We start from the raw sequence: 25445 nt of genomic DNA, 5'->3' as shown, positions 1-25445 counted from the left end.
ATTCAGTGAAATGCAAAAAAGTTCTTAGTAAGCACCATGATCTTTCGTGGTTGAATGTCCAGGATATTGTTCTCAGATGAACTTGAAATTGAAATAAGTTGAAGCAGAATCCTTCTCCGAGTTGCAAGGTGTCTCTATTTATCACTGTCTGTTTAGATGGCTTGCAACTAATTGATAGCTTTCAGTGAAAAACTCTCTGTTTGCAAGTAGCTTCCACTTGTGTCACAGCATGCCACAAAGAACAAAAAACATTACAGCACAGGGACAGGCCCTTCGGCTCTCCAAGCCTGAGCCAATCCATATCCTCTATCTAAACCTGTCGCCTATTTTCTAAGAATCTGTATCCCTCTGCTCCCTGCCCATTTGTGTATCTGACTAGACACATCTTAAATGACACTATTGTGCCCGCCTCTACCACCTCTGCTGGCAATGCGTTCCAGGCACCCATCACCCTCTGTAAAAAGACCTTTCCACGCATATCTCTCAAACTTTTCCCCTCTCACCTTGAACACGTGACCCCTCGTAATTGAGTCCCTCACTCAAGAAAAAGCTTCTTATGATTCACCCTGTCTATAACTTTCATGATTTTGTAGACCTCAATCAGGTCCTGCCCACCACCACCGCACTCCCCCCATCCCCCCACCACCACACCCAACCTGTCTTTCGAATGAAAATAATGCTAATCTACTCAATCTCTCTTCATAGCTAGTGCCCACCATAACATCCTGGTAAACCTCGTCTGCACCCTCTGCAAAGCATCCACATCCTTTTGGTACTGTGGCAACCAGAACTGTACACACGTTTCCAAATGTGGCCAAATCAAAGTCCAATGCAACTATAATATGACCTGCCAACTCTTATATTCAATACCTCGTCCGATGAGGGAAAGCATGCCAAAAATGGTGTCCTTGTCAAGTGACTTTCACAAGTCTGTGGTCCTTTTTTGAAATAAAGGTTGATGTTTCTGTTGATTTATCTCACCTAATTTGACAAAGGAAGCCATTATAATGCAATGGAAATTTAATGGAATCCATTCACATTCATCTTTCCAGATTGGGTTCCACTATTCCTTTATCACCATGGTGAAACAGACACAGCTGGCTACAATTCAATAGATCTTTTGTTGAAGATCTACCCTTTCAAAAAGGGCCACGCAAACTCCTCAGATGGCCTCAAATGTCAATATCGAATTAGGTATTTGCTTGAGATTCAGGCTGATCTAGAGCTCAAAATGCCACTCGTCACATGAGTCATAGCAGCCATTTTAATCATCTTTGTTCAAAATTTTAAAATGATATACTGGAACATGACACTTTCCTAATCAATTTTGTGCCTCTTATCTCAAATGCAGGTTTTGACATCAAGATGTACAAAGCCTGACCGTAAGGGAGTTGAGTTTACAAGTGCACTCTTTAAATTAAAGATCATATGTGTCAGAATGATTCAAATTCCTCATTTCTTTAGCTCAGGAATGTCTCAAGTGATGTCTTACATGTTCACCTTTCCAAAGATTTCCTTTGATGAGGTTCCATGAAGAAATGTTAATATATGCAGTTTTGGCAAATGAATATGCAATTTCCCAATTATTGCCCTGTGTTAAGACAGCTTGATTAAAATGTGCTAAAGGGCAGAAAGGAAATACTACCTCTCAAGGTTTTAATTTGAAGGCTACCGTTTGAAGATCAGTTGTCTGTTGGCTACAAAACAAATATACAAACTGAAACTACAACATTCTAGCCCCATCTCTGTCTTAGTGCTGAATTTACCCATTCAGAGAGTAGGATTGGACAACTAATACTCATCATTTGACTTTACATTTTATATTGTCTTACCTTTGTGTTTCCCTTTAAATTATTCACTTTCATCTCCATCTCCTGCCAGACCCTGCAAAATTATCAGTAATATTTTGACCATCTCATGTCCTTCTTTGCATGTTAGCACACTGCCCGTCCCATTTGAATGGGTTCTACTATCTCCACTCGTTGTACACTGGCATAGCAGAACCTCTTCACTACTACTGGGCATCATTTTTCCCAATTAGATATGTGCATCTATGGCAGACATTGGCACAGAGTGTGGCTTGCCATTGTGCATCTGTTAATTTTTTTGTGTATTGTATTATGAGCTTTTGAGGATACTATGGCCTTAAGAGGTGTATTTGGTCTTTTTTGTCAGAAACAAGTTTGGGATGAAGGCATTGAAATCTGTCAGACCAATAAAGTAAACCAGCTTGTGAGATTCTGGGTTTTTTTTAAAGGTGGAATAATAGAAGCAGGCTGAATGGGTGGGGTCAGGCTTCCACAGAAAGCTGATTTTTAGTCTTAGCTTTTAGAAGTTGCTGGGATCTCGAAGCTGAATGTGGAGCTCTTATCCCTCTCTCTGTTACAGCTAAAAGCTGGGCTTCTCTTCCTGCTGCTAGAATTGCATCTAGAATGCATTGCCTTACACTTACTTTAAAATAAGTAAAGACTGGTGTCTAGATTATCTTCTTAACATATTCAGAGGGGGTTTGGTCTGCTCAGACAATCGATTTTAAGGGTAGCAAGTTTGACTCCTCCATCAGTATTATTTTAATACTTGCAATTTATTCAATGGGTCACCACTAATTGTGATTAGGGAAACTTTGCCTTTAAAAACGTGCTTCAAATCATTTTAGGAAATCTGTTTTCTATGTTTGTCCTCATACAATGACAAGTCGCTTTGAAGCATCGGATTACATCACAAAATGTCATCATATCAGTTACATGACATGACATCATGAAGCTGTCATCAGTAGTTCTGACCACTATCCTGCTTCTGCCAAAATAATGCCATAAAGGGAATGCTGTTGGTGAAACTCCTGAAAAAGACCATCGCTTTAAATATGTTGCGTCACTGAAGGTACTTTAGTTGCTTCATGATATCATAATGAATGTTGTGACATCAAAGTAATCATTACAACATCATCAAGAAGGTACCTCCTCCAGTGAAACTTTTCTGTTTCCCTGCCCCCCTTCCCCTTAAATAGATATTTGTAGGAATATTGCTTGCGATCACCAACAGCAAAATCCTAACCTGCTTTGTTCTGTCCATTAAAAGGACAGCAAAACATAGGCTGCGAGTGCAGAGATCTCTATTATGAGATCCTGACACCATTCAATGAACAAAACACTGGAAATTGTATTTCTATTTATCAGCTTTTTTAACATATCACATGCCATAATGCACTTTCCTTAATGTATGAAAGCTGGATGAAGACACTGTTAGAATGTTGATTTGGCTATAAAGTATGACACAATGCACAAATAAATGAACATATTCACCACAAATAATAGATCTGCAGCAAATACAGAATTTGCTATTCTTCCTCAGGATATCGGCCACTACAAGAATGCTTCTCCTGTGCCATTTAGACATTGCCTTGGCTGTATCATCTGAAGGTACAACATTAGTTTTTGCCTGTACAGGGATACCGAGCTCTAACTCACAACCACCTGTCTCAATGACTCCTCCGGTGTTACTGGACAAACTGAAATTTCTTTCAATAAAAAGACTGAAATCATTGTTTTTGATTTCTACTTGAAACTCCATTCCCTTCTCACCAATTCCATCGCTCTTCTGACAACGTGAGCCACCCTGTTCATAACCTTGGTGTCATGTTTGGTCTTAAGAAACTCTATTTGCGCTTCCTACCTCTCATTTGTGTGGTCATTACAGCCATCTATATCCACCTACATAACTTTACTCTTGTCTTGAACCCTTAACTGCAGAAATTCTCAGTCAGACACTGATGTCAGTGACTAAACTACTCCCATGTGCATGTCTTAGCTCACAGCATATTTGATTTCCATAATGCCCTTGTGCACCTGATCAAGCAACACCTTGACATTAAAATTTGTGTCCTTTTTTAAATTCCCCCCGATCATGCTCTTCCACAGGTCTGCAGTCTCCTCCAGCCTTACAACCTTCTGGGTTATCTGCTGTCCTCTAATTCGGAATTCTTGTGTGTCCCCATATACAATTACTCCACTATTGGTGTCTTGACCTTCAGTTACTGAGGCTCCAAGCTCTGATACTGTCTGCCTACATCTCTCTGCCTCCTCCTTGAAGTCATTCCTTAAAAGTTACCTCTTTGTTCAAACTTCTGGTCATCTGGCTTAGTGTGATTTTTTTTGTTTTATAATCTTCAAGTGCTTTGGGAAGTTTTGTTACATAAAAAATACAATATAAGTCTAAGTTGCTGTTTTTATTATTATCCCTTCATGCAAGCTAGGCCTTAAGTAACCTTTTATTGAATACATGATGATTTGCTGCTGCACATCAACGCGAGTCCCTTATCTGTCCCTTCCTAAGAGGATTTTAGGATAAGTTGAGGAACAAAGCTCCAAGAACATCATAAAATCTCTTTTTAAGACCAGAGTAAAGGAAACGTAAAATATATTGCTCAAATTCAATCAAGGCTCTCAATCAAGCATACGCCTTGAATATACACAATTTGAGGATCTTAAACCTGTAGAATATGCTATCCTCTCTACTTTACTGCTGCCATAAGAATCTAATTAACATAAATCAGTCATGACATTTTGAACTTAATGCACCAAGTTAGTTGATACAGATTGTCAAGATTTTATATGCATGTCTCACTGACATCTCCATCTATATCAGACTCTAGTAATGGTCAAGATATAACATCTGTGAAAAGGCCTATGTTAGTTTTATTTATTTATGTGAACTACAATTTTAACTCCTTTGTCATGTGCCCCAAAGAATAGGGACAAAATAAATCTCTCAAGTTAAAGATGTCATAGGTATGAATACATTCAGTGGCATCTCACTGTATAATCAGAGTTTCATAAAACCATTCTTTTTCTCAGTTTAGTCATGGCTGATAAAGCTGCCTCTTGTTCTTGGCCAGTTTAGTCTCATGCAGAAATGATAACAAGATTTCATTGTCTTTTCATATATCAGGTGGATAGTTCAGAGACTATGACTGATTCTGACACAGATAGTAAAGGCCTTCGGGAGTTCCATTCTATTGGAGTACAGGTTGAAGATAATAAACGGTAAGTCACTTGTTTTAACTCAGTAGGACGTGTCCATCATTTGCTATTCATCGCATCATAGAATCATATATCTCAGAAAGTCAATCAGCCCATCATGTCCTCACTATTGTTCTATCACAATAACTGTACAACACTTTCCCTTGAAATATATATCTAAATCCCTTCAAAAGTTGCTGTTCACTCTATTTCCAGCACCCTGCTATGTGATGCAATTAAATAATCACTGCGAGAAAAGGAAACTTGAATTTCATTTCCATTTTTAAGTCTTATCTCCCATATGCAACAAAATTGCATTGAGCACACAGAATTTATGTCACATCATGCCTTCTTGACAGTAATTATCTGGTAACAAATTCCATTTCCTATGATTTATATCACATACAACTAATGCAGTGCAATATTTTGATTATAATGTGTTTGTAAGGAATCACATTTGCTTGCCAGATGCTTTTGCAGAAGGTCCATTGACTAACATTCACCAATCCAATATTCAAAGAACTCACTGGGCAACAAATAGTCATTATGTTACAGAAATATGATACTTGTGACTCTCACTCGCTGTGAATTTGGCTCCATCCTGGGAGTGCAGGATCAGTAAATGTTAAAAGTATGATTTGTGCTGACATTAGTGACACTCATTTCAATTTACAGAATTCTGTCTCATAAATCAGGAACAAAAAGTGTTGGGAGAAAGAAAATCGCAGGACAGCAGTACAAGGGGAGAGAAACAGTGTTTATTTCTAAGGTCGATGATTGAAAAAGATCATTGACCTGATTGTGAATCCAATGTTTCTTCACAGATTGTTACACCTTTGTTTGCTGCCAGATCTCAAAGTGCTTCTTTACCCTGGGGTGTGTTTCCACTGGTGTCAGGGAATGCCCCAGAACCAAGCTCTCAAGTGAAGCTATTCTTATTGTGTGGCATTTTTTATTTAGTTGTTCATCATAGTCAAACCTGCTCCTGTCCTCAAACAACGTTTAAACATGCACAAAAGCCCAAACGTATCCTGAGCTGATTTGCTTTCCTCTTTGCCTAGCCCAGTGTGATGCCGTATTGCCTCCACCTACCATGTCTCTGGGGTTCTCCCTGAGAAAGATTAACCCACCACCATATGAGAATCCAAAGCAGTTGACTTCTTTCAGCACTCCATTTGCCCACGAAGCCACTAGGGGGAGTTAGTGGTCACCTTTACTGTAACACTTGGTCCGAGAATTAACAGTGATCTTGCAGTTTGCAGCATCAGCAAAGTTTCAACAGAGGAGGATTCCACTCTCTAAAGGTTCAATCGAGAGATTGAGCCTCCTACCCAGTGTGGAAAGCTATTTTTCTCCCCTTTTCTCATTGCAGTATCTAGAAAGCACCGTACTTCTGCTCAGCTGCCAGTACCTGTTCACTAGTCCATTACAAGTCATTGAAAATTCAGTAGTCTCAGAAGTGTTCCTTTCGCCTGTTGTGGAGTTCTCCTCATAGCTCTTCAGCCAGCCTTATCCATTTGTTTAGTGGGTGATTAGTGTCTTCGTTCAAGGAATCATTTTCCCTGCTGGCTGTGAAATAAACAATTCTCTGCTGCAAGTAAATAATTTATTTCCCCGATTGCCCCGCACGAAATGAACATCAATGAGAGTGTTATATAATCTGTGGTCCTGATTACTGAAAAGCATTCCCAGAAGTGAGCGCCTCGCTAAGTGAAAATTTTGGAACTAACACTATACTTGATGACACTCAGCTTCTCCTCTGTCAACCCCAAGGCTATTGTCTTTTCTTCTCTTGCTTAACCAGGATAAAGATCTGTATTCTCCTGCTAAATATCAACAAAATGCAATTCATTCAATTGGCAAAACAACAGAAAAGCTGGAAATACCACATTCAGAAGCATCAGTGCAGAGATGTACAAAGTTACTATTTCACATCAATGATCTGCCATCAGAACTGCTCAGTTCTGGCCCGGCCTCTGCCCCAAACAACTTTCAGTAGCTCTCGGTGCCTTAGCGAGCTAATTTTAACGTTGTTACTGTTCTTTCCAGAGACCCTGCATGGCCTTGCTGCACCCAACATCAGCTGCATATCTCTGCATCAGTGTTCAAAATATTTTCTTTTCTTTTCTGAGCCCAACTCTTGAGATTTCTCAGGAGCTCCTTTATGGTTTTCACAGACTCCTTTACCACTCTTGCTAACTTCTTCATTGCATAATCATAAATACCCTACAGTGTGGAAGCAAGCTATTTTTCCCATCAAGTCCACACCAACCCTCCGAGGAGCATCCCACCCAGACTCACCACACCTCCGCCCCCCCCCCCCAACCCTATCCTGGCATTTCCCATGGCTAATCCGCCTAGCCTGCACATCCCTGGACAATATGGGCAGTTTAGCATGGCCAATCCATCTAACCTGCAAAACTTTGGACTGTGGGAGGAAACCAGAGCAACCAGAGGAAACCAATGCAGAGATGGGGAGAATGTGCAATCGCCTGCGGGTGAAATCGAATCTAGGTCCCTGGCGCTGTGAGGCAGCAGTTCTAACTGCTCTTGCTGTGAGCCATTGTGTGTAACAATGTCTTCTATGTTTGTGTTAAAATAAGGGGGTAATTTGACCTCTTGCAGAAGCAGAATGAGAAGAATTCAACAATATGCTGAAAAGGGTTACTATTCCAATAATCTTAAAAACACAACATAAGAAGGAAACATTTATTTCCTCGACATCACTGTGTATAAATCAACCCAAGACAATAAACAAAAGTTAGCAACAAAAGTATTTTTGAAAGAACAACTCTCACACTTACCTATGGACTGATGAGGTTACAGCTAAATGGTTGCATGCTTATCTCAAACGGTCATTGCACCTCAAGTAATTCAGAATATATAAGGCAGTTTAAAAATGATATTGCATAAATACATTTCTTTATGAAATGAACCAGTTTAATTGACACAATATTTGTGACAATTGCATGTACCACATTTTCCCCATGCAGTATCTCCTGTACCCCTGCAGTTTTAATCCAGAGGCTCCACACTATTTTGCTAAGGATTCATTTCCTCCGTTTTCTTAGTCCATATTGCTTTGTTGAAAAGTTGTAAAATGTTGTCTCCTCATTTCAGACCCTTTATATTATTTTAAATCCTTTACATCCTTTGCAGATCTGCTGCCCAATTTGCAGACCGTCTCCCTACATCCTAGCACCCCCCCCCACAACTCACCCCAGCAACAGTCCGTCTTCCTCCACAGCTCCTCCCATCCCTACCCGCACTCAGGCCCACACCACTTCAGCTCCTCTATGCCTCCCCAGATGTCCCATCACCTCCCAACCACAACAGCTACTCACTCTGCACCTCACTTCCCCTCCAATCCTTAGCATCACTCCACGGGCCTCTGCTTCTGGCCACATGCTCAGGTCTCTAACTCCAGCCTCACTGGCCTTGTTTTGGACCTTCTTCCTTTGCCCAGTGAGCTCACTTCCTCTTCCTGCCCCCAAGTCCTCTGCCAATGCTGACTGTTGACTCATTCCTCAAATCACAGGCTGCTTCTTTCCTAATTTGCTGCTGATGGGGTCATAGTGAGCCTACATGGGAGAAAACCAGCCTGTGATTAGGGGATCGGCTCCTCACCATTTCCTTATATTCTGTTGACAGGGTTGACTTTGCTCCAGTTGGTCACTCTCAGGGGTGTATTTCCTTTGGTGATCTGGGAAACTTTAGGACCAGTTCTGCATGCCAAAATACTTGGGTACTTTGATTGCTGCCTTGCATACACCTATAAATGACAAGTCAAAGAATTCTTAAAGACAAACTAGGATCAAATACAAATTAAACTAGAAACCTCACTAGGAAGGATGAGGGAAAGACATTATCACCACATATTTACAGAAGGTTATGATATTCTAGGTGAATGAGTACAAGAGGAGAATTTGGATCAATTAGGAAGGATAACTATTAATAAAAAGATAGTCCTGTAAATATTGATGGAAATGCCTCTATGTTCTGATGATGTGAAAATATATGGGTTGAAATTAGAAATAAGAAAGGGATGATCACCATGAGGGGATTGTACCAAAGGCTCCCCATAGTCTGAGGGAAATTGAGGAGCAAATGTGTAGAGAGATCTCAGATATATGTAAGAATAATGGGGTTGTAATAGTAGGGAATTTTCATTTCCCAAACACTGATTGGGGCTGCCATAGTTTTAAAGGTTTGGATGGCAAGGAATTTGTTAAGTGTGTTCAAGAAAATTTTCTTTGTCAATATGTGAATGTACCTACTAGAGAAGGAGCAAAGCTTGACCTTCTCTTGGGAAATAAAGCAGCACAAGTGACTGAAGTGTTAGTTGGGGAACACTTTGGGACTAGTGATCATAATTCCATTAGTTATAAAACAGTTACAGAAAAGGAAAGGCCTTCTATAAAAGTTAAACTTTTTAATTAGAGTAAGGCCCATTTAAAAGGTAGGAGACAAGAACTCTCAAAAGTTGATTGAAGTAGACTGTTCATAGGTAAATGGACAATTGGGAGGTTTTCAAAAGTGTGATAATGACAGTTCAGAATACTATCTTCCTGTTAAAGGGAAAGGTAAAGCTGGTAAGATTAGGAAACAATAGATGAATAAAGATATTGAGGTTCTAGTTAAGAATAAAAAATTAGATATACATAACTGGGACCAAATGATTCTATAAAGTGAAGGGGCATTCTAAAGAGGAAAATCAGGAAGGCAAAGAGAAGATATGAGATAGCCATGACAGATAAAGTTAAAGATAATCCAAAGAGATTCTACACATACGTTAAGAGCAGAAGAGCAGTTAGAGAGAGAGTATAGCCCCTTAAAAGTCAATGACGTTGCCTATGCGTGGGACCACAGGAGATGGGAGAGATGTTAAATGAATATTTGGAGTCAGTTTTTCCTGTGGAGAAGGAAATAGAATCTAGAGAACACGGGGAAATACATATTGATATTATGGAAAACAGTTTACATTACAGAAGAGGAAGTGCTGGAGGTCTTGGAAAACATAAAGGTAAATAAATCTCCAGGACCTGATTAAGTGTATCCCAGAACATTGTGGAACATTAGGGAGCAAATCGCAGGGACCCCAGCGGAAATATTTGTATTGTCAGTAACCACAGGCAAGATGCTGAAGCACTGGAGGATGGTTAATGTTGTTCCTTTATTTAAGAAAAGATGTAAGGAGAGATTGGGGAACCAGAGACCTATGAGTCTGATAGCGGTGGTGGGTAAGTTGTTGGAAGTGATTCTGAAAGATAAGGATAGTCAGCATGGCTTTGTGCAAGACGGACCAAGATGCTGAGGGAATATGAGTGATAAAGAAAAGGTACTAATTTCCAGATTACTTCCTGAAGCTGCAAGTAAATTGGCACAGGGTCAAATGGGTTTGGAGAAATGGGTTCAAATTCATGGGACATTGGCAATAGAACTGGAGAACTGGAGAAAGAAGGATCTGTTCTGATGAGATGGGCTCCATGTGAATCATGCTGGACCAGAGTCCAGAAGAATTGCATAACTGATCTGTAGATGGGGCTGGCATTCAGTTACATAGAAAATTAGCAAACCAAAGGTAGAAGAGAAAGTAGGATTGAAGGTTAGTGAGAGGATTGTTACCAGAAAATAAAAGGAAGGGACAGAATGTCATGTCGTATCAAGGAACCATAAAAGTGTAGGAAGATTCAATCATAGAACAAATTTAAAAGCTTTGTATCTTAATGCAAGAAGTATTCAAAATAAGATAAATAAACTGACAATACAAATGGAGGTAAATGACTAAGACCTCATAGCCAATATGGAAACATGATTACAAGGAGATCAAAACTGGGAGCTTAACATTCAGGGATATTTGACTTTTTGGTTAGACAGAAGGGATGGTAAAGGTGATGGGTTAACACTGTCAAAAAGAGGTGAAATGAGGACAGTTGTAAGAGACAGTCTAGGTTTGTAGCTGTAAAGTCCATTTGGGCGGAGGTAAAAAAACAGCATGGGAAAGAAGACATTGATAGGTGTCGTGTACAGACCCCAACCAGACCCCAATCTGTAGGAAAGGCTATAAGTTAACAAATAAGAGGAGCACATGAAAAGGATAGAGCAATAATTATAGTTGACTCTGGTCCTGGCTCTTATGGCTTACATTGTAAGATCCTAAAAGAAGTTGCAGCAGAGATAGTGGATGCATTGCTATTAATTTTCCAAAAATCCTTAGATTCTGGAAAAGTACCAGATGATTGTAAGACTCCCAATTTGACACCCTATTCAAAAAGGGAGGAAGGCAAAAAATAAAACAGATAACTACAGGCCAACTAGCATAACATCTATTGTTAGAAAAGTATTGGAATCAATTATTAAGGAAGTAGTAGCAGATTCAGCATGGGTTCATGAAACAGAAATCATATTTAACTAATTTAATAGAGTTTTTTTGATGAAGTCTCAATCATAGCAGATTGAGGGGAACCAATAGATGTGTTGTATTGGAGTTCCAGAAGACGTTTGACCAGGTACATCACAAAAGATTAAGCCATAAAATAAGAGCCCATGGTGTTAGAACACGGTGGCTCAGTGATCATTTCATTGGAGCAATTCAGAGAAGATTCACTCAGATGATCCCTGATATGGAGGGATTATCTTATGAGCAAAGGCTGAACATTTTGGGATTCTACACACTGGAGTTTGGAAGAATTAGAGGTGTTCTCATTGAAACATGTAGGATTCTCAAAGGGCTTGAGAGAGTTAATGCTGAAAAGATATTTCCACCATGGGGAGAGTCTTGGACCAGAGGGCATAGTGTCACAATAAAGGGATTGTTGGGAGCCCTTAAATATTGTATTGGAAGCAGAATTCATGATAGATTTTAACAGAGAGTCTACAAATATTTAAAAAGAAGACTGAAGACTTCTGAGGGAATAGCAGGGGATTTGAACAAAATGAAAAGCTGTTTCAAATTGACCACACAGACACAAATGACCTTCCCTGTAAAGCAATATCCTGGGAATCTACTTTGCACTTTTTCTGATACGTTCCTGTTCCTTAATTCAGTACTGGGTTTGATTGACTGACTAGAACACGGAACAAATCCATACAATGTGAATTGAGGTCTCTATGACAAATTGAGACTTCGAACCCTTCTTGAAGGAAACCTGGGAATAAAAGGCTGATCACAGTAAAGTGAACAGAAGCATATTATATTGTTACAAGCACTCAGTTGATTAATAATTGTAGAGAGCTAAGGAAGCCTGTTCCATTTATGTGGTCTAGCCAGTGTGTGATTTCAGCCCCATAACACTATGATTGACTTTCAACTGCCCTCTGAAATGGCCTAGTGAGCTATGCAGTTCCATAGAGCTGTGATGCAAATCAACAACTTCAGTAACAGTTCAGAGTAGTTCACCCTCACCAGCTCAATAAAGGGATTGAAAGTATAAGCCAATCTCGCCAACAATACCCACATGCCATGAATAAGTTTTAAAAGATCTGTTTCTTTATTGGTGATGAGACTCCAGTTTGAAGAACTGTGTTCTGCTGCACAGCTTTCTTGTTACTTTGATCTGTATTATCAAATACTTTAAGTGTTTCCTCTTTGACTATTCTTTTATTCCCTCCACTTCTTCGAGAGCAATCCCCTCCTCTGCACCCCAGCATCATTTGGCTTGGTGTGTACTACCATAAAAAGCGCTTTCAGCCATTTCTGTGTATGGGAGGGAATGCTATGGAAAAGTAAATAAAAGCTGCTGTCTTTGTAACTCTAAGACCCAGATTTTTGAGTGGGCTTTGGAAAACCTGACCTGCGTACTCTTGCACCTTCTGAAACGTTCACAGACTTACATGTGACTTTTCCTGGGATTTGTGTCTTTTCACACTGGGTTATGCATTTTTCAAGCCACACTTGTCTATGGACTGGGCGTGCGGGCCCAGCTGGTCAGAAAGGTCAACTTGATTCTCCAACACAGCACCTCTGCTCCCAGTAAAAGGGACCTGACAGGCTCAGTGAATAGGTTAGAACATGGCAGTTAGAATTTATTGTGAATTTATTCATGTTGGTCAAAAAAATGCAAAGGTAGAATATTTTCTAAACGGTAAGAAGTTGGAATTTACTGGGGATCAAAGAGTTGCAGGCATCTTTGTTCACAAGTCACAAAGGTTAATATGCAAGTGCAGCAAGCAATTAGGAAGGCAAACAGCATGATGGCCTTCATCACAAGACGATTGAGTGTAGGAGTAAATATGCTTTGTTATGGTTGTGTAGAAGCTGACCGATACATTCTGTATAGTTTCAGCCTCCTTATCTATACCATTGACAGAGTCTGACAGAGGTTCACCAGATTAATCTGTAGAGTTTCATGGAATGAGGGCCAATATCATTGTAAATTACAGAATTCTTACAGGACAGGTTAGGGTAACTTTAGGTAATATGTTTCCCCTGACTGGTAAATCTGAGACTGAGACTTATGGGAATAGTCTCAGGATGAGGGTAGGCCATTTAAGACTCAAGTGAGCAAGAATTTCTTCACTCAGAATGGTGAATCTTTAAAGTTTTCGACCGCGGGGCAGTGAAAGCTTATCATTGAGCAGGTTTGAGTCCGGAATGAATAAAATTATGATATCAAGGGAAATGGAGATAGTGTGGGAATGTGCCATTAAGGTATATGATCAGTCTTGATATGGAATGGTGGGCCAGGCTCAATAGGCTGCAAGGCCTACTCCTGTTTTAAGTTTAAAGTCCTTAAACCTTACCCCCCCCCCTTCCCCTTTTTGAAATGTATTTTGATGCTATACAACACTGAAATTGTCCTAAAATGCTTGATAAACTTATACGTGGCAAGTCAATGGGGAAGTCAACTTAGGTTTACAGGACAGATCCTGATGACAAATCACTGCATTGAAAACAAATTTACATTACAATACAGCATCGAATCATAATGTTTGAAGGTGTCAAAACAAATTATTACTCTTATACTTTCAAAATGTTCCTAACTCCACACCAGCCCTCCCCCTGTGTGAACTCTCCAAAGAGGTGTTTTTGTTTACGGTTTAAAAAGGTGAAGAGGTAATTGTGGGCTTTGCACCCAAGGCTTTCCCAACATCCCAACTGTCCCACACAAAGTTGGTGTAGGGTCAGGAAGGTTTAGGAAGCAGAAAATTGTTTCTCCAGCAAAAAAAAATGAAGTTCAACATTTCATGACCCAACCGACACAACTATTGGGAGGTGAAAATCCAGCCCTATGTGTTTCAAGGAAGAGTCTGGTTTATTGTGGTTCCTTCCTTGGTGACTAACAAACCAAAATGGCTTGGTGCTAAAAAGAAATCACTGCCTGGCATGGTACTAAACTTTGGCAAAAGTGAGGTCTGCAGATGCTGAAGATCAGAGTCGAGAGTGTGGTGCTGGAAAAGCACAGCAGGTCAGGCAGCATCCAAGGACCTGGAAAATCAATGCTTCGGGCAAAAACCCTTCATCAGGAATGGTACTAAACCTTACTGACCATGACTGTTCCAGGTCTTAGCTGAATTAACTGACCTACACACTGTGCCGTATGGTTTTTTGCTTCGTCTCTTTTGGCTAAATAAGTTAACAAGGCAACATAACGATTCCATTCCTCATCTATCTGGTGTAAAGTGTATGTGTGTGTAAGTCACATGAAAAGATGATCAGGCTTGACTGTCCTGCTTTTCATAGTCCAGACTCGTACATGGAATTGTCATTTGACAGAGACCACAGGCAGGCAGGCAGGCAGGCAGGCAAGGTGCTAGTATTGTTGTGTGGGTGGGACTGTGAGTGGGGGAGTGCAGTTGGAGAGATGGCCTCAGCGTCCAAACCTATGCTGTCATTTCAGATATCACCTTCAGGAGAGCAGGGTGGAAAAGAGGAGTGGATAAAATCCCAAGACGTCTTGTAGCTTGCATATTAATTATTCATATTTGGTTTCTCTAGGCATGCCAGATTTAAGCGTTCAAACAGTGTGACAACGAGTGTTCAGGCAGACCTTGAATTGGAGGGTATTCCTGGCCTGTGTGTGAGCACAGAGGACAAGGGATTTCAGTTTGGCCAATCATTCGAGCGGCATTCCTCAGAGCCAGAGCATTCCAATGAGTACACTTCATTCAGAACTGTTCACACACAAGGACAATGGGCGTACAAGGAGGATTACCGAATGCGCTATGATAGTGCAGACGCCCAGCGCCAGGACCACTGGGGAGAGGCCAGTGTTCACAGCCTCCCAGATCCTGGCAGAATATCTCCATGCCACAGAGACGGTGACTGGTTTATCAAGTTACTGCAGGCAGAAGTGGAACGATTAGAAGGATGGTGTCAGCAGATGGAGAGAGAAGCTGAGGAAAATGACCTACCTGAAGAGGGTAAGCTGGTTCGACAATCCATTCCATGGAAAGATGCTGTGCCCAAAGGCACTTCCTAGGCTCATTGTCTCCAAATGCTTCACCTTGATCTGTTTTTGTCAGAGCTGGTTTATCATTGCCTTCCTCACTGAGGGATAAGGCTAGGAGATAGGTGGTATGTCTTCCTCAGACAGAATAACAGTCAACCTCTGCCATTGGCACTATTGTAGCCATTTAATAACTGAACTAATCAAATCTCTTATTGGTAAATAACAGCGTATTTTTCCTTGCTATAATTTTCATGCATTTCTCTTTGGTTACTTTAGCAACCTTCAGTGCTTTGAATTCACTGTCCCAAGCCTCTGCCCAGAATGCCGTCTCACTGTTACTCCATGCATACAAATTGCTGAGTTATACCGTTCTTAAATTTTGTTTTCCCACTGCCCGACTTACAACATTCCCACAGCTGGGAACATAAGACCTGAAGCAACCTGGATCAGACATGCACAGGAATTGCAGTAAAATTCCTTCCAACTATGAACACACAAACACAGCACAGGAGTAGGCCACTCAGCCCTTCGAGCCTGCTGTGGCATTCAGTAAGATCATGGCTGACCTCAACTCTACATTCCGGCACATCCCCAATAATCTTTCTTTATCATTCTGTCTTCCTAAGGAACATTTACTATTTTTCTGCGAATATGTTTGATTAGATCCAAACTTTGGGAACCGATGGCCTAGTGGTACTATTTAGGAGACTATTAATCCAGATAATGTTCTGGGGACCCGGGACCATGGCAGGCAGTTGAGGTTGAATTCAACAAAACTCTGGAACTGAGAGTCGAATGATAACAGTGAAACAATTGCTGATTGTCAGGAAAAACCAACCTGATTTACAAATATCCTTGAAGGAAGGAATCTGCTGCCCTTCCCTGGTCTGGCCTACACATGACTTCAGACCCACAAAATGTGGTTAACTCTCAGCTATCCTCAGGACTTCTAAGGGTAAGAAATAAATGCTGGCCCAGCCAGCAAAGCCCACATTCTGTGAATGAATAAAAATGAACTAAACAAAGTTTGCAAAGAAAATATAAATGAGTTGAAAAGTGGGGTTAATTGGATATATGTGTCAGAGAGCCAGCATTGGTGTCATTTTCCCCCCTCCCCTTTCTGAAGTTGTAGATTGCCAGAATATGGTTTCATAATTACCATTCACCGCCCGATGGTTACAGTTCATGTGCGTGATTTTACAACAAATGTTGACAGACAGTTTGACTGTGTGTACCAGCCCCACACAACTTTACCTGACATTTGTTTACAGTCAAAGGTGATGATTTTGGACTCTCCCTAGAATGGGGAAGTAAGTCCAGCTGGAATCCTGTATAACGTTTGCTAACTATGCACAACTTGAAGATCCAAAATAGGATCTTACTTAATGTATAAGTTGTTGAACTTGCTGAAGTAACAGGGAATTTCCACAATTTTATTTTCCATTTGAGTGTTTATACAGTAAAATTGTGAACTGATCAGCAGCTGGAAAAAAAACATTCATTTTTTTTTAGCATAATCCAAAACTTTAAATGAATGTGATCTGATTTTCAGGCTAACACTCCGCTTCAGTCTATGTCCTCAAATTAAACTACAGAAGGTGGACATTCAGCCTCTGACACCAATGCTGGCTCTGTGACACATATATCCAATTAACCCCACTTTTCCACATTTTCCCTATAACCCTGCAATCTTTTCCTTTGCAAGCTAAGAAACCATTTCCTTTAGAACATTACTGTTTGAATCTGCTTCCACTATCTTTCAAAACATGCCATCCACACTGTAACAAGACATTGCAGAAAGTAAATTGAATGAACACTGCTAATGTCTCATGAAAAAGGATGGTTATCTTTTAAATCACAGATTTGACTATTGTGCTCATAATACTGACGCACTTTGTCCCCTTTAAGTCATTATGTCTATTGACTTATTTTTGCTCCCTCTTTCAATCTCCTGGCATTTTGTCTGGCTCACCAGCTGCCAGAGTAAGCATATGACTCAATGCCCTTCTGTCTATATCATTGTAATTGGGCAATTCGCTTTTCAGAGCAGCTGAAGAGTGGCATTGGCAGAGTCCTGGGAACAGATTGCTTGACTCCCTTCATGAGGAGATTGATACATGCTCAGGGAAGTGATCTGAATATTGTTGTTTACTTATGATAAACAACTCTGTGCCCTGATGCAATGATTGTATTCAGAATTTAATGCACTCTGTCTTGTGTTTCAGTACTTGAGAAGATTCGCAGCGCAGTAGGCAGTGCCCAGCTTCTCATGTCACAGAAGTTCCAGCAGTTTTACCGACTATGTCAGCAGAATATGGTAAATCATAGTAGTTGTGTGTGTTCATTTTGGGAAGTAAGGGGAATTGTATCTCTGTTTTGTTGCATCAACTTTTCACATATCTCAAACTGCTTCCCTCATCTTTAAAGAGTCTATCCAGCACGACCCCTTTTAAAACTGAGTACGAAGCAACTATGATGAACCACAGCATTGCGCTTCTATTTCTGTTTTGAAAAAGCAGACTTCAGTTTTCAAAGTTTTCTGAGAATTCAGTCCCAGGTGATGACCAGCAATTGAATGGTGTGAGAGGCTTCACATACTAAACAGCCTACCTCAGTTCAATGCAGATAATTTTATTTCAAGGAGTTATTGAGTTTGACAGGATGAGGGTAGAAGAACAATTTATTGAGGCTATGCAAGATTCAAGTATGTATTTGCATATGGGTGTGTGTGCATGTTGTGAGTTGCCTCACACTCATAACATTTCAAAAACTCTTCCAAGCCAAGTTCCCTGATAAAATTACCAGAATTCATCATTGTACATGTATTTTGAAAGGCAAGGACTGATTTGGGATAGTCAACATGGTTTTGTGCGTGGGAAATCATGTCTCACAAACTTGATTGAGTTTTTTGAGAAAGTAATAAAGAAGATTGATGAGGGCAGCGCAGTAGATGTGATCTATATGGACTTCAGTAAGGTGTTCGGCAAGGTTCCCCATGGGAGATTGATTAGCAAAGTTAGATCTCACGGAATACAGGGAGAACTAGCCATTTGAATACAGAACTGGCTCAAAGGTAGAAGACAGAGGGTGGTGGTGGAGGGTTGTTTTTCAGACTGGAAGCCTGTGACCAGTGGATCGGTCATTTACATAAATGATTTGGATGTGAGCATAAGAGGTATAGTTGGCAAGTTTGCAAATGATACTAAATTTGGAGGTGTACTGGACAGCGAAGAGGGTTACCTCAGATTACATTAGGATCTTGACCAGATGGGCCAATGGACTGAGAAGTAGCAGATGGAGTTTAATTCAGATAAATGCGAGGTGCTGCATTTTGGGAAAGCAAATCTTAGCAGGACGTATACACTTAATGGTAAGATCCTAGGGAATGTTGCTGAACAAAGAGATCTTGGAGTGCAGGTTCATAGCTCCTTGAAAGTGGAGTCGTAGGTAAATAGGATAGTGAAGAAGGTGTTTGGTATGCTTTCCTTTATTGGTCAGAGTATTGAGTACAGGAGTTGGGAGGTCATGTTGCAGCTGTACAGGACGTTGGTTAGGCCACTGGTGGAATATTGCATGCAGTTCTGGTCTCCTTCCTATCCAGGGAGAGGCTGAACAGACTGGGGTTGTTTTCCCTGGAGCATCAGAGGCTGAGGGGTGACCTCATAGAGGTTTACAAAATTATGAGGGGCCTGGATAGGGTAAATAGGCAAAGTCTTTTCCCTGGGGCCGGGGAGACCAGAGCGAGAGGGCACAGGTTTAGGGTGAGAGGGGAAAGATATAAAAGAGACCTAAGGGGCAACTTTTTCACGCAGAGGGTGGTACATGTATGGAATGAGCTGCTAGAGGATGTGGGTGAGGCTGATACAATTGCAACATTTAAGATGCATTTGAATGGGTATATGAATGGGAAGGGTTTGGAGGGATATCGGTCGGATGCTGGCAGGTGAGTCTAGATTGGGTAAGGATATCTGGTTGGCATGGATAGGTTGGACCAGAGAGTCTGTTTCCATGCTGTACATCTCTATGACTCTATCTGACAGACTATTCCACACAAAGAAATAGGGATTCTAAAATTAAATTATAATCCTTTTTCAACAGTTTTTTAAAACTCAAATTAATAATGAGAGTCCTGCTTTAGATTTCTGCATTTGTTGCTTAATTGTGACAAACGTGACACTTAGTTGTTTCTTCTCACATGGACATCACAATTATCAATAGTACTGAATGCACCCAAAGATAAATTGAACCTGCCAACATTCAGTTTGGTTAGCTTTTCCCAGTACACTTCAATGTGGTCAATAATAAGGAAAGCTGGACTAGCTCACCATTCTGTTAGTGAAGTAATATCAGGAAAAGAGGATAACTGTACAGTACAAGGATTACTAATTTTTTGGTGACAGAGAAAGTATTGTACAAATTTACAAAAATTCTGGTCAGTCTGCATTTGAAAGAGAAAGGTAGTTTAATATTTCTCTGTGGATCAGGCACCAGTCCTGTAATATTAGCCTAACTTCTGTTTTCAGATGTTGAGTAAACTGTTCTGAAACTGTTTCACCATTTTATGTTTTTATGTCAAGTCCAATGTTCTTAATCTGTAAATTTTGATATATATTGATGCTCTTAGACAATGGAATTTACTGCTTGCGGCATGATTTCTATTTGTCTATTTTTAATGCAACCTCAGTGCATTCCTTGGTGGAAATTTATACACTAGATTTGAACCCAAGTCTCACTGAGACACCTTCCTGATACATACACGACGCAGCTGTCATCTTTCCCCAGTTCTGCTTCTCCTTCAAACACACCCCTCATTAATGAGATATCAAGCTACTTCACTTTGTGCCAAATTCTCTGTCAATGCTACTGTTTTTCCAGACCCTTCTGAGATTGATAATGCACTGCATGAGAAATAGATCACAGCAAATAGGAGTAGACTATACAGCCCATGAAGCCTGCCTCGCCATTCAGTCTGATCATGGCTGACCTTGGGCTTCAATTCCACGACCCCATCTGATTTTCATATCCCTGATTCCCTGAGGGACCAAGATCTATCTGGATTGCATTTGAAAAGTGTTCAATAATCATCCACAACCTATAGGGATTCACAGACCTTTGAGTGAAGTATTTTCTTAACATGTCAATCCTATATGATTAATCCCTTATCCTTAGCCTGTGCAGGAAATGTTCTGGTCAGCTGTGTGATGAAAATAACTTGAATCCTCCACCATCACTCTCCATTGTTATGACATGCATGTAAAAGTGTAGGTTGCCACAGCGCCCAGACACGTTGGGAGACTGGTGTGCTCAGTCAGCTTGAAAGCCAATATAGACCACATTAGTGTAAACAGCATAAGACTTGAATCCCTTTCTCGCTGGGGTAAATTCTACCAACCTTCGCATAAACCAAATCATTCGCCGACATTTCTGCCACCACCAAACAGACCCCACCACCAGGGATATATTTCCCTCCCCACCCCTTTCCCTCCATGACTACCTGGTCAGGTCCACGCCCCCCTACAACCCACCCTCCCATCCTGGCACTTTCCCCTGCCACCACAGGAACTGTAAAACCTGCGCCCACATCTCCTCCCTCACTTCTAACCAAGGCCCTAAAGGAGCCTTCTACATCCATCAAAGTTTTACTTGCACATCCACTAATATCATTTATTGTATCCGTTACTCCCATTGGGGAGACTGGGCGCCTCCTAGCAGAGCGCTTTAGGGAACATCTCTGGGACACCCGCACCAATCAACCACACCGCCCCGTGGCCCAACATTTCAACTCCTCCTCCCACTCTGCCGAGGACATGGAGGTCCTGGGCCTCCTACACCGCCGCTCCCTCACCACCAGACGCCTGGAGGAAGAACGCCTCATCTTCCGCCTCGGAACACTTCAACCCTAGGGCATCAATGTCGACTTCAACAGTTTCCTCATTTCCCCTTCCCCCACCTCACCCTAATTCTAAACTTCCAGCTCAGCACTGTCCCCATGACTTGTCTGGACTTGTCCTACCTGCCTATCTCCTTTTCCACCTATCCACTCCACCCTCTCCTCCCTGACCTTTCACCTTCATCCCCTCCCCCACTCACCCATTGTACTCTATGCTACTTTCTCCCCACCCACACCCTCCTCTAGCTTATCTCTCCATGCTCCAGGCTCACTGCCTTTATTCCTGATGAAGGACTTTTGCCCGAAACGTCGATTTCGAAGCTCCTTGGATGCTGCCTGAACTGCTGTGCTCTTCCAGCACCACTAATCCAGAATCTGGTTTCCAGCATCTGCAGTCATTGTTTTTACCTCGTAAATTCAGGACATGCCTCCTTGCCACACAGATGGTGGAGATTACCATCTTAAACCTACCTTCACATAGAGAGCTCAAGCAGAATAGATTCCAGCAGTTTACCAATGACTGATGTTAGGCTAACTGGCCTGTGATCCCCTGTTTTCTCTCTTCCCCCTTTTATGAGAACTAGTATTACATTTGCCAAATACAATCTGATGGAACCACTCCCAAACTCAGGCAATTTTGGAAAATCTAGGAAATTAAAAAAAGACAAGGAAAAGTTACTGTTCATATCAGCAGAGCAAAAGAATTGGAGAAACTTAAGGGACTGAAACTGGATAATTCCCTGAACCTGATTACATACAGCTTAGAATTCTAAAGGAGATAGCTGGCAAGATAGTGAATGCAATAAAATCAATTTGCCAAATCAAAATTTTCCAAGGCTTTCTAACTTAGGAACTGATTTAATTCTGCTGGTTATTTTATGATAAATTTAAACTTCTCCTCTTAGCGCTAATCTATGCTGCACTGGACCTCTACTTAACTCATCTTTGAATACCTTCCTCAAAATTTAATCTTCTTTGGACTGTCAAAAACTTGACAAAAACTCATCAGAAATTCCAACAACAATTCCATCCCTGAATTCTGACATGAAATCTTCATAGCCCTATTTTTCCACTAGTCTTTACAAATCACTGATAAAATTATTTCTGAAAGCTAAACACTTCTATTCAACCTTGCTTGATGAAATATTTTATTTGTTCTAATGTTAAAATAATTATCAAAAGGTTTCAGAACTTCTTCAAAATTACATATTGCTTCCTTTACACTTTTTTGAGCTGAAATATTAAACTCCAAATTGTACATAATATTTCTGTTTCTGATTGTTTCTGCTTTGCAATCTACTTTGCATCTTAAGATCTGCTCTCTCCAAGATGTCCACTTCTGTTTTATTTTACCGGTCTTTGCTATGAATTCTTCCCTGGCAATATTATTTCTGATACAATGTCTTCCTAATGTGATTGTTTATTTCCCTTGTTTTAGAAGATTTTAATTTTGCAGTATAAGATTGCTACTGCTGCAGACTGATATACTGAAGATTATCATTGCATTCCATCAGTCAAAATGGGGGGTTCCAACCTTTTGCAAATAAAATGGAATATTTGCACAGCTTTTACAGCTTCTCTAGATGGATCAACTAATTACAGCCTTAAAATAATTCCCATTTCCTTAATTGTTTTACTAAATAAATCATGCTGCCTGCAGCTTCAGCGATTGCCATTCTCTTCACTGTTTTACCAAATGAATCCTGTTTCATTAATTGGTTTTTCTCTTAGATTATTCCTACTGCCTGCAGCTCTAAATAATAATCCTCATTGGTTTTTTTTTGGATACACGCAGCTGTGTGTTTTAAATACGTACTTTCTGCCATTAACATGATTTAATTAATGAATATCCTGCCTTTCTGCAGCCTCTTAACTTGCCTCTTCTATTGGACTTTATTTGCTTTGGCTTCTAAGTTGCTTTGTTATTGCTTTAATACTGGCTTTGTAACTTTCCTGTGTCTGTGATCTTGTTCTCAGTTGCTTTTGTTACCTCGATTTTCCTTAATTTATCTGTGCACTCTGGTGCCCACTCATTATAGAGTGACACTTAATCTGAACTGTATGTACTTGCTCCCAATCTGTAAACTGTGCCATTTATTAATGTCTTCTCTTGCTGACCAGAGACTTCAGCTTTACTCTCAGAGCCTCTAATTTCCATTCACTCTGACTGAACCTTAACTCGAGGCCATTCCTATGAACTATCACCACCCAACACAATATGCCTGGGAGTGAGTAGTCCTCCAGCCCATGGAGTTGCATGTTCACTATTGGTGCTACAGGTCTCCTACCAGGTCTGAAGTGCTTCTTACCACTGAATCTCGATTCTGCGGTTGAATCTTGGCACAAAGCCGACTTCTTTTCTAAAGCCCTTGAGTGTTAAGCCCTTCTTAACCACTGAATGACTGAACAAGCAGCCTTCTTAAAGCTATAGGAGGCAGCTGAATGGAAGCTGCACCATGTGGGAAGATAAAACCTCAGCACTATGAGGTATCAGGTAGATTTACTACCACCATCCTTTTGCTTTATAGGAAGCTACAGCATCTAGGATGGTCGAGACAAACTACTAGGTAGTCTAATGAGAAGGGTTCTCGTCTTAAACAAGACATAGTGTTTGCTTGATCACAATTAGGTATAAAGTGACATTAAAGTGTTACATATTGTTACAAAGACTTTGAGGAAGACCTAGACACTGGGTCCTACTCCTTCAAGATCCTGAGTTCTCCCTATTAAGTCCAAAAAATGTTATCAAGTGGAGTGGTGCCCAAGGCATTCTTCAGCATTAACCCTTTCAGATCCATTACACAATGCCCTTTTTAGCAACAGGCCACCACAACCTTCAGAACAGTCAGTAATTGAACTGTGGGGGTTGGGAAAGTTGCAGGCTTACAGTGGTGTCTGCCTGGTCACTACGTTAATCTTCCCCCAGCGCCATTGCCTGCCAAGTTTAAAATCATTGGCCAAAGAATGTGCAAGGAGCGTAACAGTACTTAGTGATAGTTTTGAATTTAAAAATTTGTTTCCCATACACCACAGTTTCAGAATAGACATATTGCTGCTGACCTTTCAATGCTTTGAAAATATTCAACTGGTAGCACTATTTTCTGCACCACTGCATTGTATTGAACAGCTAAATGTGAAAAGAGGCCGATGAACAGGTCACCTCTACTTTTGCCCAAACCTTCTCAGAATTCATTTGTTCTCTCCTCCCCCATCCCAACCACCTTCATTATCCACTCCAACAAGCTTGAAAATATCAATCCATATTCTCCACAGACACTTGAATAAAATTTGTTTTTAATTTCACAATAAGAAATTTTAAGGAAATCTGATTATGAATCGATTGCTTTAATCCAGAAATTATTGGGCTCAATCCTAAAACTAACTGTCCTCAGCAAAGCAAGCAGTAGCATTCTCAAGATTAGTTTCATTAGCTTCAGGCAAGGGGAACAAAAATACATCAAGAGATAATGATCCCTGTTGGAAAGTACCATTATGTGGATGTTGAGTAGGAGCAGTGGGAAGGTAATTGTTACTGTCAGCAGGAGAAATGGTGGGCAATGATCTGGCAACCTTTCTAATGACCTCCTCTTCTGAAGTGAAAATTATCTCCATGGTGTTCCAAAGTGGCAAAAGTCCTGCTTACATTCATGGTCTTGTCTGTAAGAGCAAGAATGGTTACCTGAACATGGTGTTAGATGTTTACCCATGTCCCAATAAGTGCACTTTTTTTTTTCTTTAGGAAAGGAAGGAGAAAGCACAAATTAATAAACATTGTTTTTTTTTTCCTGAACACCACACATTCCTGAAACACTTGCATGTTTTTCTTCAAGTCCTAGCCTGGCTTGGAAATATATTGCCATTCGTTCAGTGTCGTTTGTTCATAATTCTGCAACTGTCTAACAGTCCTGTCAATGTCCCTATGCCACATGGGCTGCAGTGGTTCAAGAGGGCAGCTCACCACCACCACCTTAAAGGCAGTTAGGGATAGGCGATAAATTCCGACTGAGTCAGTGATACCTACATCCCGCGAATGAATAAATCAAAATTAAAAACAACTCCATCACCCTCCCCACCAACACCCACAATTGGCAGGGCCTATCGGGATCAGGAAGGTAGTTTTCAACACAGAAACATCTTCTTTCATTG

The 25445-nt window shown here is 40.7% G+C and overlaps 1 protein-coding gene across 6 annotated transcripts in view; it reads left to right on the top strand.

The window, feature by feature from the left end:
- Positions 1-25445, top strand: part of dlgap3 (discs, large (Drosophila) homolog-associated protein 3) — a 694237-nt gene that overhangs the window by 654180 nt on the left and 14612 nt on the right. For all 6 annotated transcript variants that reach the window (XM_043717842.1, XM_043717841.1, XM_043717840.1 and 3 more), the window contains 3 exons: positions 4948-5042; positions 14956-15380; positions 17635-17726. In XM_043717842.1, coding sequence (XP_043573777.1) covers positions 4948-5042; positions 14956-15380; positions 17635-17726 — 612 coding nt within the window. The remainder of the gene's footprint in view (positions 1-4947; positions 5043-14955; positions 15381-17634; positions 17727-25445) is intronic.

The sequence above is a fragment of the Chiloscyllium plagiosum genome, chromosome 27 (assembly GCF_004010195.1).
Source record: "Chiloscyllium plagiosum isolate BGI_BamShark_2017 chromosome 27, ASM401019v2, whole genome shotgun sequence".
Lineage (NCBI taxonomy): Eukaryota > Metazoa > Chordata > Chondrichthyes > Orectolobiformes > Hemiscylliidae > Chiloscyllium > Chiloscyllium plagiosum.
This window is presented reverse-complemented; position numbering and strand designations above follow the sequence as displayed.